A 17,751-nucleotide genomic window follows, 5' to 3' on the forward strand; every position below is an offset into this window, starting at 1 on the left:
CTCTGGTAACCATCAGTTTATTCTCTATAGTTGAGAGTCTGTTTCTTGCTTTGCCTCTCTTTTTCCTTATGCTCATTTGTCTTCTTAAATTCCATTTTTCCTTAATGGTGTATAAGAATGCAAAAAGATTTCTGCACACTGATTTTATAACCTGTGACTTTACTGAATTCATTTATCAGTTCTAGTAGTGTTTTGGTGGAATCTTTAGGGATTTTTATATACAGTATCATGGCATCTACAAATAGTCAAGAGTTTTACTTCTTCTTTATCAATTTGGATGCCTTTTGTTTCTTTATGTTGCCTAATTGCTGTGGCTAGGAATTCCAGTACTATGTTGAATAAAAACGGTGAGAGTGGATATCCTTGTCTTGTTCCTGACTTTAGGGGAAAAGCTCTCAGTTTTTCACAATTAAATATAATGTTGACTATGAGTTTTTCATACAAGGCTTTATTATGTTGAGATGCATTCTCTCTAGACCTACTTTGCAGAAGGTTTTTATCATGAGTGGATGTTGTACTTTGTAAAATGCTTTTTATGCATCTATTAAAATGATAATAATGGTTTTAATCCTTTCTCTTATTGGTGTGATGTATCATGTTGATTTTTTGCGAATATTGAGCCACCCCTGCATCTCTGGAATAAATTGCACTTGATCGTGATGTATGATTTTTTTAATGTATTGCTGAAATTGATTTGCTAATATTTTCTTGAGAATTTCTGCATCTATATTCATAAGAAATATTGGCCTGTAGTTCTTTTTTTTTTTTTTTTTTGGTCTTTATCTGGCTTTGGTATCAGGCTGAACTGGCCTCATGGAATGAATTTGGAAGTGAAATTAAGAAAATAATCTCATTTATAATTGCACCAAAAACAATAAGATATATATATATAAGAGATATATGACTTTCGGCTTAATATCAAATAAGACCCCTGCCTGAATCAAACTACAGTTTTTATACATTTGGAAAAGTAGAACAAAATTAACTAGTTTTTCATGTAACTTATAGAATTAGCTTTATTAACTAGGTAAAATGAGTAAAGAACTAAAAAAGTATTTAAAAGGTACATAAATTATGAGATTTCAAGTTCAGCACTTGTAAGGATGACAGTATCCCAAAAGTTAGTACGCTAATGAATCTTATAAACCTTCAAAATTCAAAGACTATAAATACTTTCTAAATTTAAACTTACCACAGAAGTTTTTTTGGACAAAGCATCACCAAGAAATGATATTTAAAAAAAAATACAGGGGCGCCTGGGTGGCGCAGTCGGTTGAGCGTCCGACTTCAGCCAGGTCACGATCTCACGGTCCGTGAGTTCAAGCCCCGCGTCAGGCTCTGGGCTGATGGCTCGGAGCCTGGAGCCTGTTTCCGATTCTGTGTCTCCCACTCTCTGCCCCTCCCCCGTTCATGCTCTGTCTCTCTCTGTCCCAAAAATAAATAAACGTTGAAAAAAAAAAAATTAAAAAAAAAATACACTTTGAGAAATAAGGTATTATGCCACATTTTAGAGGACTACAGCTATGCAAAGTAGTATTACATACAATTTGCATCTGAAATTAAAATCCAGATGAGGTATACATACAGGAGAGGCACCTGGATGGCTCAGTTAGATAAGCATCTGACTCTTGGTTTCAGCTCTGGTCATGCATGGTTCATGGGATCAGGCCCCCCCGGGATTCCTTCTCTCTCTCTCTGCCCCTCCCCTGTTTGCACACTTGTGTAAATGTTCTTTCTAACTCTCTCACAATAAATAAATAAACATTAAAAAAAGATATACATGCATGAAATAAAATAATTTAAGACAATCATACTGAACATATCAAAGCGTAGTATAGCTTTATATCATATAAACTATGAGATTAATATTACTAAGAGCCCTGAAAGGCAAGACCACAGGTTGAGTTAGAACAGTCAAGGAAAATTATGTGATACTCATAATAGTTTTGAAAGTGAAATTCTGAGTATTTTTGTCTTATGCACTAAATGTGCCTGTAATTTTGGCATCTGTCATTGAGTAAATAAAAAATCACAGCAGTTAAAAGTCTAAGGACTTAACATACATTCATTTAATTCTCCCACAATTCTATGTGTATGTTGTTATTTTCATTTCACAAACTTAAGTCCCACAGGTTAAAACTTACTGGTCCATGTGCTTAATACCACTAAACTGTATGCTTAAAAATGGTTGAGATAACAAATTTTATGTTATGTATATTCTACCAGAATAAAAGAAAAACTTACTTGTCCAGGTCATATAATGTATGTGAAATTCGTACAATAACTTCTACTCCAGCTTCAGTAGCCAGTTTCTTAATGGCTGCATCTCGTTCCTTTCCAAAGGGCTCAGAATCATACTCAATTGAAAGTTTAGTAATGTTCCATTCCTGAAGTAAGAAAAACGGACAAAAATGTACACAAATTTTAATAATTATTTTTTCTATTACAACAACACATTCTGGAAAAAGTGATAAGCTCAAACTCTACATATGAAATTATTATACATAAATCAAACTTTGAATATGCAGGAAGAAACCACACAATTTATAAATTCAAAAATATGTTAAGAAATGTATAGTGATTAGATTTCAAGCATTGTACTAGGCATTAGACAATCTAATAATATGCTTAAAACCAGCTTCCTACACTAAATGTGTTTGTATAGCACTCTACTTTTCAAATAATTTACATTTGTTCCTCAAAATAATCCTCAGTTTACCTCTTTGGTTGGTATCTCCATTTGGCAGATAGGATTATTTTAAAAATTTAGGGACTTGCCCATGTTCACAAAGAGCCAGAATACCTGAATTTATGTCTGTTGATTCTAAGAATTGGTCTTTCATAAACCTTTGATAGTTAATATGGTATACACAATGCTTTGCTGAGGTACTCTTTTGTAATTTGTTATTTCTGATTACCAAAAAATGCTAACTGTGGAGATACAGAGATAGTAATAATAATACCAGATATTTAGTGAGTATCAGGTGCTATATTGATAAGTTATGTACACATCTCCTTATAGTGATTTTCAGTGTGGAGACTGTGACTTCAGGTAATTAACTGATTTCCCCAGCGGGTAGTAGCTTTTCTTTTTAATTCTAAAATCTACTCTGATATATCTTACAAAGAAAAAAAAAATCAACAGCAATTCTACCATTAGTTAACTAATTATATAGTAAACACACTAATTCTCTAAACCTGGACAGTTTAGACAAGGGCTGTTTCCAATGGTGTGATTAAAAAAAAAAAAATTGCTACTATAAACCATGCAGTGTCTATCCTTATCTTTATGCGTTCATCTTAAACATTCTGGGGCATTTGTTCTATTTTTCCTAGAAACAGTCCCTTGAAAAACAATGAATGGATAAGGTAAGCACATTTAAAATTTTTATAGACACACCAAATTTTCCACCAGATATAGTGTACCAATTTACACTCTCATCAGCAGTACACCAAAGTGCTTGCTCCCCATACACTTGCCAATAGCATGTGTTAAAGGTTTTTTTTAAAAAAAAACTAACACATACATACACATGGAATAAACAGAAAAATAATTTTTAAAATTTTAAAATTTTATTTTCTTGAAAACCTTGAAGAATGCATATCAAGTGATCAACAGCTTTTACCTTTGAAGAGTAGAATTTAGGAGTGCAAATAATTATTTTTTATTTTACACACAGTTGCACTGTTCACATTTGTTAGTACAATCACGTACTGTTTTTGAAATTTAAAAATAAAATTAAAATGAGTAGGAAAGCATTATATTTCTTTGTTTTATGGACAAGAAGTATAAAGTAGCATTTTAAAAAACCCAGGATCTAAGGGTGCCTGGGTGGCTCAGTCAGTTAAGCTTCTGACTTCAGCTTGGTCACAATCTCATGGTTGGTGAGTCTGAGCCCTGCATTAGGCTCTCTTCTGTCAGCACAGAGCCTGATTTTGGATCCTCTGTCCCCCTCTCTCTCTGTCCTTCCCTCACGCATGCACACACACATCCACTCTCTCAAAAATAAAATAAATGTTAAAAAAAAAAACCACACATAGGCTCTAAACTCAGACCTCCTGAGTTAAAAGACTGGCTCAACTATTTGCACAAATGGCTAAACTCCTCCTGCCTGCTTCCTCGTTTATAAAATAGGTAGATTGTAAGTAATGTGCTTAGAGTAGCTAGCATATAATAAAAACTATGTATTTGCTACAGTAAAACAAACAAAAAAAACATTGTTACTGTTTACATGACATAATGCAAGTAAATTGTTAAGGACATAGTATACAGTAAGTCCTCAATGAATGGCAGCTATTATTACTAGCCATTCGGATATTTCTTCTTTTGTGAGTTGCAGCTTATGTTTGCTTGGTTTTCTATGGCAATGAATTTTTCTCTTTGGACTTGTAAGAGCTCCTTATATTTTAATGATAGCAACCTTTCTCTGCCTTTTATGTTACAACTTTTTCTTCCTAAGTAGTAGTTAAAAATTCTATGATTTTTTAAATGTTTACTTATTGAGTGAGAGAGAGAACATGAGTAGGAGAGGGGCAGAGAGAGAGAGGGATACAGAGAAGCCCAAGCAGGCTCCATGCTGTCAGTGCTGAGCCTAACATGGGGCTCAATCCCACAAACCATGAGATCATGACCTGAGCCAAAAGCAAGAGTCGGACACTTAACCGACTGAGCTACCCAGGCACCCCTCTATGATTTTTTTATAAATAAGTTTTTAGATTTTAGATAGATGATAGAGTTTAAGATGACTCAGTAACACTCCCTTCCCTTTTTCCTTGTAAAGGAAGGGAACATAAATCACAGTTAAAGATCAAAATATAGACCCCATTACTAGTAAAGAAGAATTGGAGAAAACATACTAGGTTTATGGGCAGGTAAGCTTGAGAATATTTCATCCCTGAATAAAACAGATTTACCCACCCAATGATAAGCAACACCTTCCCTGCAATGGGGGCTCCCCTATAAAATTTATGGCTCAGGAGAAGAGAATAGGATATGTGTTCTTAGCAAGTGAAGAAAAGGTACAATCTGAGCTATGCTCACCTAGGTCCTTCTACTAAACTCACCAATGAAATCTTTAACTTCTTCTCTGGGGATAAATTAGTGATTATCTCTCCACAATAAATATGAAAAGATACAGAAGAGAAGGTTCCCCAAACATTAAATGTATTCACTCATACGTCAAATACTATAATTCTTAATACAGGCCAGATATAACACTAGGTCCCTCCTTCCTGGAGCTTACTGAGGAAGATTGATAATCTGGAGATAAATTTAAAAAGTACTATTAGAAAAAAATATAATGCTATGATAGGAAATATGGGGAAGAGGGTAATAAGCTAGTAAGCTAACTATCTACTCTCTTTCCTTCCCAATTACACTGGTTAGCTTTCAGTAAGTGGTAAAAGTACATATCCTTGCTTTACTCCTTATCTTAGGCAGAAAGTACTCAATATATCACCATTAAGAATGACATTAGTTATGTTTTCTTATAGACAACCTTTATCAAATTAACACTTACAAATTTTCTATTCCTAGTTTAAAGGTATTTTTAATCATAAATCAATGTTGAATCCTGTCAAATGCTTTTTCTTCATCTATTGAGATAATCATAATATATTTTCCTTTATTCTATTACTAGGAAGAATTATTTTAATTTTTATAATGTTGAACCAGTTTTGTATTCCTGGAATAAACCTCACTGGATCATGATGTAGTATTGTTTAAAAATATTGCTAATTTCAATTTGTTAATATATTATTAAGAATATCTGAGTCTGTTTCTGGGAGACATTTGGCTATCCCCCCCTTTTTTTCCTTAAAATCTCTTTATCAGGTTTTGATATTAGAGTATGGTATTAGAATTATGCTGTTTTCATAAAACAAATGTTTTGGGGAAGTGTTCCCAATATTTCCCCATATATTCTGAGAAGTACTGTAAAATTGGTATGATTTCTTTCTCAAATACATGATAGAATTCACAATTAAAGCCATTCTGGGCCTGGAGTTTTATTTATGGAAAGGTTTTCCATTATAAATTCAAGTTCTTTAAGAGATAAAGGACTATTCACTTTTCCTTTTTTTTCTTTTTCTGAGAATTCTGTAACTTGTACTTTCAAGAAATTTTTCATTTCATCTTGGTTGTCTAATTTATTGGCATCATGTTTACATCCTTTATAATACTTTTGAAGTTTAGAGAATCTCTAGTGATAGCCCCCTTTTTTTATTCCTGATAAAGAATGATAGAAATGCTATGATAGAAATTTTCTCCCTTTTTCACCCTGATCAATATTGCTAGAAGTTTATCAATTCAATCTTTTCAAGATCCAGTTTTTGGCTTTGTTGACTGAAATCAATCAGGATTCAGTCAAGAAACAGACAACATCAGGGGCGCCTGGGTGGCGCAGTCGGTTAAGCGTCCGACTTCAGCCAGGTCACGATCTCACGGTCCGTGAGTTCGAGCCCCGCGTCGGGCTCTGGGCTGATGGCTCGGAGCCTGGAGCCTGTTTCCGATTCTGTGTCTCCCTCTCTCTCTGCCCCTCCCCCGTTCATGCTCTGTCTCTCTCTGTCCCAAAAATAAATAAACGTTGAAAAAAAAAAATTTAAAAAAAAAGAAACAGACAACATCAGCAATTTGAACAGGGAACATTTAATATGAAGAATATTAGCAAGTAAAAGGTGGTCAACAATGACAAGGAGTAAAAGAGGAGTTAAAGCTACACTGTCCAATATGGTAGATAGTCACTACCCACAGAAGTGGCTTCTGAGCACTTGAAATGTAGCTAACTGGAACAGAGATGTGCTGTAAACATAAAATATACACTGAATTTCAAAGACTTCATATGAAAAAAAGGTTAAAATAGCTTAAAATTTTAATACTCCTTTTATATTAAAAGGATATTTTAGATATACTGGGTTAAATAAAATATATTATTAAAATTAACTCTGGGCACCTCAGTCAGTTGAGCATTTGACTCTTGGTTTTGGCTCAGGTCATGATCCCAGGATCATGGGACTGAGCCTTGCATCAGGCTCTGCACTGAGTATGGAGCCTGCTTAAAAGATTCTCTCCCCCTCTGCCCCCTCCCCTGCTCACGCTAAAAATTAAAATAATAATAATAATAATAAATAAAATTAACTTTATGTTTGTTTTTACTTTTTTTTAATGTGGCTATTAGAAAATTTAAAATTATGTATGTGGCTTCTGTTGGATAGTACTTGTCTAAGGTGTCCAAAATTAGTAATTGCACAACACAGCCACCACCACTAAATGGAGAGAAAATAAGTAAATAATTAAGAACTCAGAAGAAAAGAACCCTCCACTGAGACTCCCACCTTAATGCATGGATCTTGCTGCCACAGTAACACAAAACCTTTCCTGTAGAGAATGAACTTGCTAAAGGGCAAGGCCAGACCTGGTTAATAGTAAGCTGGGTAGTTGAGAAACTTCCTACACAGGGGTCTGGGTGAACTGCAGCTAGTCTGTGGAAGTGGCCTATCAGGGGCAGGGAAATTTACCAGAGGGTGTGGGTAAGCTGGGGCTTGCTCAGGAGGGAGGCTGAGGTAAAGACTACTGGGCCTCCCATATGCTCAACTGCTAGCTAATGTGGCAGGAAAAACACACAAGACTACCAATAAGGAAAACCCTTTCTCTCCTACTATGACTTGGCAGAGAACCACCAACAATATCTATTGAGGAATTCTAGTATCAAGCCAGCTGGCAAAGGAAAAATGTTTACAGCATCCAGCTTCACTATCACATAGCAGGACTTAGAAGGGTGAATTAGAGCTGACAGACAATAAATTAATTATCGCACATTTATTTTCTCTATTGTCTTTCTGTTTCACTGATTTTCATTCCTCTGTTATTTCCTTTCTTCTACTTACTATACTACAGGTTTAATTTTTTCTTTTTCTACTTTTTAAGGTGGAAGCTTAGTTCTTTGATTCCTTCTTTCCTAATGGAGTACTGAAAGCTACTAATATTCCTCTAAGCACTGCTGTAGCTGAATCCCATAAATGTTTGTTTTTTTAATGACAAGTTGAATTTTAATATTTTAAAGAAATTACCCTAATATTAAGACTATTTTTAACTGAAGTAAAGTGGTGAATCTCATGAATTTTTATATATTTTTCCATTATCAGTTATAAATATTTATGATTTTTTTTCTATTCATTTTAATTTAATTCTATTGAAGCCAAAGAATACATTCTATAGAATGTCAATCTTTTGAAATTTATTGATACCCATTTTGTGGCTAAGCATATGGTCTCTCTTGGTGAATATTTCATATGTGCTAAAAAAGAATATATTTTCTATAGCTTTGGGGTATAGTGTTCTGCAAATATCAGTATACCAAATCAGTTGATAGCATTATTCATATCATCTATATCTTTATTAATTTTTGTATATTCTATCAACAACTGAGAGAGTTTATCAGTTTGAGATTCATATGTTTTTATGCTGTTACCTGGTACATGTACACTTATAATAGTTATACCTTCTTGATGTAAGATTACTCTTAATTTTGCCTTGAATTCTACTTTCTTACGCTGTTTGCAAAGCACATCTTTTCCACTTGTTTTTATTTCAAACTGTTTATTCATTAAAAATTTTTGAGTATAGTTGATACACAATGGTACATTAGTTTCAGATGTACAACAACACTGTGATTCAAATTCTCTATATGCTATGCTATCCTCACCACAAATATGGCTACTATCTGTCACCATAAAACGCTATTACAATATCACGGACTGTATTCATTATGCTGTGCCTTTTATTCCTGTGACTTATTTATTCCATAACTGGAAACCTCTATCTCCTGTTTCTTCATATTTTTAAAATGTCTCATCAGCATCTAGTTGGTTCTTGCTTTTTATTCTGTGCCTTTCAAATGGAGAGTTTAAACTATTTACACTGAATACAACTGGCATAGTTGAGCTTAAATTTATCTACCTGCTTTCATGTGAATGAGCCAAATATTTTTTGTATCCCATTTTAAATTCCTCTATTGAGTTTTCTGAAGTAGCTGTTCATGTTATTTTAGATCATAATGTGCATTCTTACCACTGTCTACCTTCAAATCATGTATTACTATTGAATAATGTAAGAACTTATATATACTTATATTTATGTCCCTCCCATCTTGTGTGATCCTGTTATAAATTTTATTTCTATATATGTTATAAGCCCCTTAATATTGATTACCTCCTATAATTCACTATTAGTTGTTTTTAACCTGTCAACAGTCTTTTAAAGAAAATAGGATATATAAATATACATAACTAAAAATAACAAAAAAGTTATTTTGTATTTACCCATATATTTAGTGCTTTCTTCTTTTTTGCAGATCCTATCTTTCATTCAGAATGATTTCCTTTCACCTAGCAGAACTTCTTTTAGTATTTCTTACAGTATAGATCTTTTGGATATGAATTATTCTATTTTTGACTGAAAATGCCTTCATTTTACTTTCTTTTTAAATTTAAATCTACCTGTTTATCTTCTTTCTATCTATCTATCTATCTATCTATCTATCTATCTATCTATCTATCGCCTACAGCACCTGGTATTCCCAGGTGGTCTCCCATCCAAGTACTAACCAGGCCCAACCCTGCTTAGCTTCCGGGTTCAGATGAGATTGGGTGTATTCAGGGTGGCATGGCCATAGACTACCTTCTTTTTTTAAATGAATATTTTTGCTACGTTAACAAAGTTGTTCGTAGTTCTTTAAAGATGTCATTCGATTGCCTTCTGGACTCAACTGTTTCTAACAAAAAACCACCAACATTCTTATTGTGGTTCCCTGAATACGTCTTTTCTCTTCTGGTTGCTTATAAAATTTCTATCTTTGGCTTTTAGTTAATTTGACCATGAAGTGGCAAGATGTAGTTTTCTTTATATTTATGCTCTTTAGGGTTTTTTGAGTTCTTGACACTGTGGGTTGATATCTTTCATCAATTTTAGAAAATGGTCAACCATTATCTCTTCAAACATTTTTTTTTTCTTGTCCCAAACCTCTCTCCCCTTATTTTCTAGGTCTGCAGTTATACATATGTCAGGCCATTTACTATTGTTTCACAGACTGTTCTCTTTTTAAAGACTTCCTTCTCTTTGTGCTTCAGTTGAGATAATTTCAACTGCCCATCTTCTTTTTTTATTTTTATTTTTTTAATATTAAATATACTTTATTGTCAAATTGGTTTCCATACAATACCCAGTGTTCATCCTGACAGGTGCCCTCCTCAATGCCTATCACCCACTTTCCCCTCTCCCCCACCCCCCATCAACCCTCAGTTTGTTCTCAGTATTGAAGAGTCTCTTATGGTTTGCCTCCCTCCCTCTCTGTAACTTTTTTTTCCCCTTCCCCTCCCCCATGTTCTGTTAAGTTTCTCAGGATCCACATAAGAGTGAAAACATATAGTATCTGTCTTTCTCTGCCTGACTTACTTCACTTAGCACAATACCCTCCAGTTCCATCCATGTTGCTGCAAATGGCCAGATTTCATTCTTTCTCATTGCCAAGTAGTATTCCATTGTATATATAAACCACATCTTCTTTATTCGTTTGTCAGTTTATGGACATTTAGACTCTTTACATAATTTGGCTATTATTGAAAGTGCTGTTATAAACATTGGCTATTATTGAAAGTGCTGTTATAAACATTGGGGTACAAGGGCCCCTATGCATCAGCACTCCTGTATCCCTTGGGTAAATTTCTAGCAGTGCTATTGCTGGGTCATAGGGTAGATCTAGTTTTAATTTTTTGAGGAAACTCCACACTGTTTTCCAGAGCAGCTGCATTCCCACCAGCAGTGCAAGAGGGTTCCTGTTTCTCCACATCCTCTCCAGCATCTATAGTCTCCTGATTTGTTCATTTTAGCCACTCTGACCAGCGTGAGGTGGTATCTCAGTGTGGTTTTGATTTGAATTTCCCTGATGAGGAGTGATGCTGAGCATCTTTTCATATGTCTGTTGGCCATCTGGATGTCTTCTTTAGAGAAGTGTCTATTCATGTCTTCTGCCCATTTCTTCACTGGATTATTTGTTTTTCGGGTGTGGAATCTGGTGAGTTCTTTATAGATTTTGCATCCTAGCCCTTTGTCCGATATGTCATTTGCAAATATCTTTTCCCTTTCCGTCGGTTGCCTTTTAGTTTTGTGGATTGTTTCCTTTGCAGTGCAGAAGCTTTTTATCTTGATGAGGTCCCAACAGTTCATTTTTGCTTTTAATTCCCTTGCCTTTTGAGATGTGTCAAGTAAGAAATTGCTGTGGCTGAGGTCAAAGAGGTTTTTTTCCTGCTCTCTCCTCTAGGGTTTTAATGGTTTCCTGCCTCACATTCAGGTCCTTCATCCATTTTGCGTTTATTTTTGTGTCCATTGCCCATCTTCAAGTTCACTGATCCTTTGTTCTGCTTTGTCCAATCTGGATTAAGCCCACTGAATGAATTCTTCATTTCCTTCTTTTTAATAGTTTCCACTTGTATACTGAAATTATCACCTAACCACATTTTTCACCTTCGACTAGATTCTTCAATATCTATAGCATAATTATTGCAAAGTCCTTAATTCTAATCCCAACATTTGCATCAACTGTGGGGCTATTTCTGCTTTTTCTTTTTTTTTTCATTTTACGTGATTGCAAGTCACATTTTCCTGCTTCATCATGTGTCTCATAAGTTGATTGTATGACAATGGTATAAAGAATAGAGATGGAATAAATAATATTTATCTCTTGAAAATTGCATAGTCTTGGCTCTGACAGCTAGAAGTTGAATTACTATCATCTGTAATTGAGGTGGGTCTTGGCTTTGTTGCTACTTTAGTTAAATTCCTTCCATTCACCACTGGGTTCAAATATTTTAAGGGTAGGAGCCAAACTTCTTCAACAGAGCTTGGAATTTGAGTATGGAAAAGATTCTAGATGTCTCTCTCTGCTTGACAACCCAGTCAATAGCTTTACAAACTGTACACTTCTCTCTACCTTGTTGTCTACCCATCAGTCTTATGGTTGCTGCGGAGTTGTTTGCTTTTCAGCTTTGCTCCCTAATTTTCTATTCCTCTGGAGACATCTTTCTAGCCTGCTGTCCTGTCCCCAGCTTCAGTGGACTGCTACTTTGCACTAAGTGAATGCCCAGTAGCACTTCAAGAGGAATCTCTCTCAGCTCTTCTGCTTTGGTTTAGCCTTTGGTATACTGCCACTGGTATTCCACAAAAGCACTGTACAGAGTGAGTGTGAACTTGCTCTGTAATTTGGGTTTCTTGGGATTCTAATCTGCCATGTCAGTCCATATATGACCAGAAAAGCTAGGTAAAATTTCTACTGATTTCTTTTTACTCTCAACTACAGTGGATTCCCTTTTCTTTCTGCTGTGTCACCAGGAATATAGCCAGCCATGAGTCTCTTCTTTCCTACGAAAGGCTCATTGCTTTATGGAAGTTAGTTTATTTAGGTTTCTTTGTGTCCTCAACTCTCTAGTAGGTTAAAAAAAAAAGCCCATGATTTTGTGGCATATTCACTTTCTTCTCATTGTTAAGATGAGACAGTAGATTAAGCAACATCTTTATGGATATGTCTCCTCAAGCAAGGGAAACAAAAGCAAATTAAAGTATAAGGAGTACACCAAAATAAAAAGCTTTTGCACAGCGAAGGAAACCAACAAAACAAAAAGGCAACCTATCGAATGAAAGAAGATACTTGCAAATGATATATCAATTTGATAAGGGGTTAGTATCCAAAATATGTAAGGAATTTATACAACTCAATACCAAAAACGCCCCCTAAAATCTGATTAAATAAAAACTTCATTTTTATTCATTCAGGTTAATTTATTATAATTTAATGATAATAAATAAAATTACAATAAATTTAATTTTTACATTCATTTGTAATTACATGTAATTAAAGTTGATTTATTATAAATTATAGTAATTTAATTAAATAATTCAGGTCAGGGGACCTAAACAGACATTTTTTCAAAGAAGACATATAGATGGCCAACATACAAAACAAGATGCTCAACATCACTCATTCCAGGCAGAATAGCTAGTCTTAAAAAGCCAAGAAGGGCACCTAGGTGGCTCAGTCGGTTGAGTGTCCGATTCTAGGATTCAACTTAGGTTATGAGCTCAGAGTTGTGGGATAGAGCCCAGCATCCGGCTCTATGCTGACTCTCTCTCTCTCCCTCTCTCTCTCTGCCCCTCCCCCCAAAAATAAATAAGTAAACATTAAAAAAATAAATAAAAAATAAATTTTTATTTAGACAAGAGATAACAAGTGTTGGCAAGAGTATGGAGAAAAGGGAACTCTCATGCAATGTTGGTGAGAATGTACACTGGTGCAGCTACTGTGGAAAACAATATGGAGGGTCCTCATAAATTAAAAATAGAAATATCATATGACCCAGTAATTCCATGACTGGCTATTTACCCAAAGAAAATGAAAACACTAATTCAAAAGATATATGTACCTCTATGTTTTCTGCAGCACTATTTATTAATTTTTTTTTTCAACGTTTATTTATTTTTTTTGGGACAGAGAGGGACAGAGCATGAACGGGGGAGGGGCAGAGAGAGAGGGAGACACAGAATCGGAAACAGGCTCCAGGCTCTGAGCCGTCAGCCCAGAGCCTGACGCGGGGCTCGAACTCATGGACCGCGAGATCGTGACCTGGCTGAAGTCGGACGCTTAACCGACTGCGCCACCCAGGCGCCCCTGCAGCACTATTTATAATAGTCAAGATTTGGAAGCAACCTAAGTGTCCATTTATAGATGGAGAAAGAAGATGTAGTACATATATACACAATGGAATATTACTCAGTCACAAAAAAGAATGAAATCTTGCCATTTACAACAACATGGATGGACCTAGCAGGTATTATTCTAAGTGAAATAAATCAGAGAAAGACAAATATCATATGATTTCACTTACATGTGGAATCTGAAAAACAAAACAAATGAACAAACAAACCAAACAGACTCTTAAATACAGAGGACAAACTAATGGTTGCCAGAGGGGATGCGGGTGAGGAAATGGTCAAAATAAATGAGGGGGATTAAGAGGTACAAACTTCTAGTTACAAAATAAAAGTCATGGAGATGAAAAGTACAGCATAGGGAATACTGTCAATATTTTAATAACATTGAATGGTGACTGATGGTAACCACTTCTGATGAGTACTAATGTCTAGAATTGTTGAGTCAATATGCTGTATATCTGAAATATAACATTGTATCTCAATCATATGTTAATAATAAATAAAAAAGAAAAAAAAAAGATGTAAGTGAAATCATGTCACTCATCTACTCAAAAATTTCCATGGCATCCCATTTCACTCAGAGTAACAGCCAAACCCCTAAACATGGTCCGTAAAGAAAGCCCTGTGATCTGGCTCCTTGAAACCTCTCTGACCTTCTCTTTCCTTTTCACTCACTGTGTGTTTCTAGCTACGCTGGCCTTCTTGCTGTTCCTAAACAAGTCACAGCACGCTTCCACATCAGGGCCTTTGTAACTGCTATTCCCTCTGCCTGCATCATTATTTCCCCATGTTGCAGTTATCTTAGTAGCTCAAAATGATTGATTCTCACAAGACTGTCAGTTAACTAGATAGTGGTTCTGTTGGTCTCACCTGGGCTCACTCATGAGCTTGCAATGAGCTGACAACTTGGTGGGGGCTGGAAGATCTGAGATAATCTCTCTCATACATCTCAGACCTTGGTGCTGGCTCATGATTGGCCCTCTATTTCTACATGGTCTCCCATAATTTGATATTCTAGCCCATATTCCCAGCACGATACAAGGAGCATTCTAAAAGGGCAAAGTAGAAGCTTCAAGGTTGCTTGAGGCTTAGGGTTTGGAATTCAATGTCTCCCTTGGCAGTTGGCCAAAGTAAGTTACATAGCCAAACCAGATTTAAGGGAGTGAGAAAATAAACTCTACCTTTTGATGGAAGAAGGTGCAAAATGTTGTGGCTTGACAATGCCACACCCTATATATTTGCATGGCTTAATCCCTTCACATGGTTTGCTCATATGTCATCTTAGAAGGGAGGCCTTCCATGATTTCATATAATTACCCTTCACTCACCTTGGCACTTAATATCCCACACTTTATTTTAGCACCTATCACTGCCTGACATTGCATATTTACTTGTTTATTATCTGCCTCCTTCCCACTATCATATAAGCTCCATGAAGGTAGAAACATCTGCTGTTTGGTTCACTAGTATATCCTCAGCACCTTGAACTCTGACTTGTAATAGCAGACAAGCAATATCTATTGAATGAATTGTCCTATTCAAATGAGCATGTACCATAAAATAATAAAGAATCCAAAATAACTCAAAATGCATGAATTTTATGCAGGTGAAATGTTAGTAGCTTTAGATGTTCTTTGATTTATTCTATGATTTTGGACAAAACATTTTGTTATGCTTCAATGAGTGCACCTATAAAAGACTTTAGCCACATGTCCCTGTTTCTTGGATATAATGAGAATGTTTTAAACCAACTCTTTAAGTTCTTCATTAAAAGTTCCTGCTGGGCCTAGAATGTACAAGGTCTTGGTAACTTTTCATTCTGGCACCAAATGTGGAAGATGCAAGATTTAACTGCATAATAATAATTGATACAAGATTCATATGATTAATAGTGTTACCCTAGTTTTGCCTACATTAGTGTCTAAGTTTCTTTATCATTTCTTCAGAACATGAAAAAAAAAGTTAACAAAAAAGTCCTATATTAAGTCAGAATTTAACTGGGAAAAATCCTAAGTAGAAAACACATCAGAAAACACAATAGTTTATCACACATATATGTGTGTATAAAAATTCCCTGACCCCATCCCTAAATCTATTCAATATAAATAGAATGAATGCTATAAAGAGAAGATACACAGCAGACATCAGTACTGAGCCACTGTCACCATACCAACCAACTAAAGTACTACTACCAGGTCTAAAACAGTTTTACCTCCCATGTAGGAAATAGGATTACTTACCTACTAAAAATTCTATCTTCTGTACTAGAATAAAACCAGAGACAATAATATAAATGAGTCAGCTGGTTATGGACAAAAGAGTCTTTCCCCTCAGAGAAACAGGGTGTGAGGGTGGGGAGTGGGAAGGGGACCTGCTTTTTACTGTATAACCTTTTAGGCTTTTTTTTTTTTTTTTAAACACATGCATGTAGTGCCTCTAAAAAAAAGTAAAAATAAAAACATCAATGCAATCAAAAAGGAATTCCCTCTATGGCTCTAGACACAGTGTATAATCTGAAAGGAAGTTTCCATAAGTGGTATTTTATACAAACTACTGTATGTAGCCCAAGGAACAACCTGAATATAACAGTAAGCATCTATGCATGTGTGTGTGTTCATGTATCTGTATTTTATGGCCCATGCAGAAACCACTGTTTCTCTGCCAGTGTTCATCACAACAAGTGCACTCCTTAATCCCCATCACCGATTTCACCCATTCCCCCACCTCTGTCTCCTCTGGTAACCATCAGTTTGTTCCCTACTGTTAAGAGTCTGTTTCTTGATCTGTCTCTCTTTTTTCCCCTTGGCTTATTTGTTTTTTAAATTCCACATGAGTGACATCATATGGTATTTGCCTTTCTCGGACTTATTTTGCTTAGCATTATACTCTCTGACTCCATCCATTTGTTGGAAATGGCAAGATTTCATTTTTATGTCCATCTATCAATGGACACTTGGGTTGCTTCCATAGCTTAGCTAGTATAAATAATGTTGCTACAAATGTAGAGGTACATGTATCCCTTTGACTTAGTGTTTTTGTATTTTGGGGATAAATACCCAAGTAGTACAATTACTGGATCATAGGGTAGTTCTGAGGAACCTCCATACTGTTTTCCATAGTGGCTACACTAGCTTGCCTTCCTACCAACAGTGCAAGAGGGTCTCCTTTTCTCCATATCTTTAAACACTTGTTTAAGTTTCGTTATTTTTGCAAGTAAAATCATCTTAGGATTCAGTTTACTTATACCACATGGATTTAGAGATACACACATTTTATACTCATGAGTTGCTGATAAACTATTACCATTGTTTCTGATATTCTTTCTACCCACAACTCTTCCATGTACCTAGGTTAAATTCTGACTCCAAGTAGCCACAGTAGTAAAACATATTTTAATAAAGTAAATTTTCAGTAGCCAGAACTGCTGCATTAGCCAAATCCTAAACATTAAAGGTTTCTTTCATACCAATGAAAAAGACTAAGTAGTGTTGATTTGATTCCCAACACTGGGGACATTTTCACTCAGGGAAAGGAACTGTTCTCATCTGTATTAGAAACAGGCACATTACTATTAAAATTTTTTGATGAATCAAACAGCTGCAAAAAAAACCAAAAAGCAGATATACATTAGGAATCCTAATGGTATAAATAGGAAGGGATGGACAAAAAAAAGATAGCCAAGAAAACAACTTCTGGTCTGAGCACTACCATAAGCTAGCTGCATGACCTTAGTCAACTCATTTAATCTCTCTAGGACTAATGTTTTCATTAGGGGAAAAAAGGCAAAGTAAGACTAGGAGATTTAAGATTTTACCAAGTTAAAAAACTCTGCCATGAAACTACAGTTTTGTATTGTTAGTAGCATGTTGTTCATTATAGTCCTTTGACCCAGAAAGTCCTCTTCTAAGAATTATCCCAAAAATGTATGAGCACATGTGAGCAAAGATATATATTTGGACAAGGATGTTCACTGACAGCATTATTTGTATTAG

At 35.3% G+C, this 17,751-nt stretch overlaps 1 protein-coding gene and 1 non-coding gene across 2 annotated transcripts in view; both read right to left on the reverse strand.

Moving 5' to 3' along the window:
* CRY1 (cryptochrome circadian regulator 1) overlaps positions 1-17,751 on the reverse strand; it is a 92,285-nt gene that overhangs the window by 12,478 nt on the left and 62,056 nt on the right. The window contains exon 3 of the mRNA XM_047066539.1: positions 2,245-2,387. Within this exon, the coding sequence (XP_046922495.1) occupies positions 2,245-2,387 (143 nt within the window). The remainder of the gene's footprint in view (positions 1-2,244; positions 2,388-17,751) is intronic.
* LOC124502714 (5S ribosomal RNA) lies at positions 9,555-9,673 on the reverse strand. The gene has a single exon (XR_006959985.1). It is a non-coding gene; the product is annotated as a 5S ribosomal RNA (ribosomal RNA).

The sequence above is a fragment of the Lynx rufus genome, unplaced genomic scaffold (assembly GCF_022079265.1).
Source record: "Lynx rufus isolate CCGP_SWC_20201006 ecotype Redwood Valley unplaced genomic scaffold, mLynRuf1.p SCAF_7, whole genome shotgun sequence".
NCBI classification, from domain to species: domain Eukaryota; kingdom Metazoa; phylum Chordata; class Mammalia; order Carnivora; family Felidae; genus Lynx; species Lynx rufus.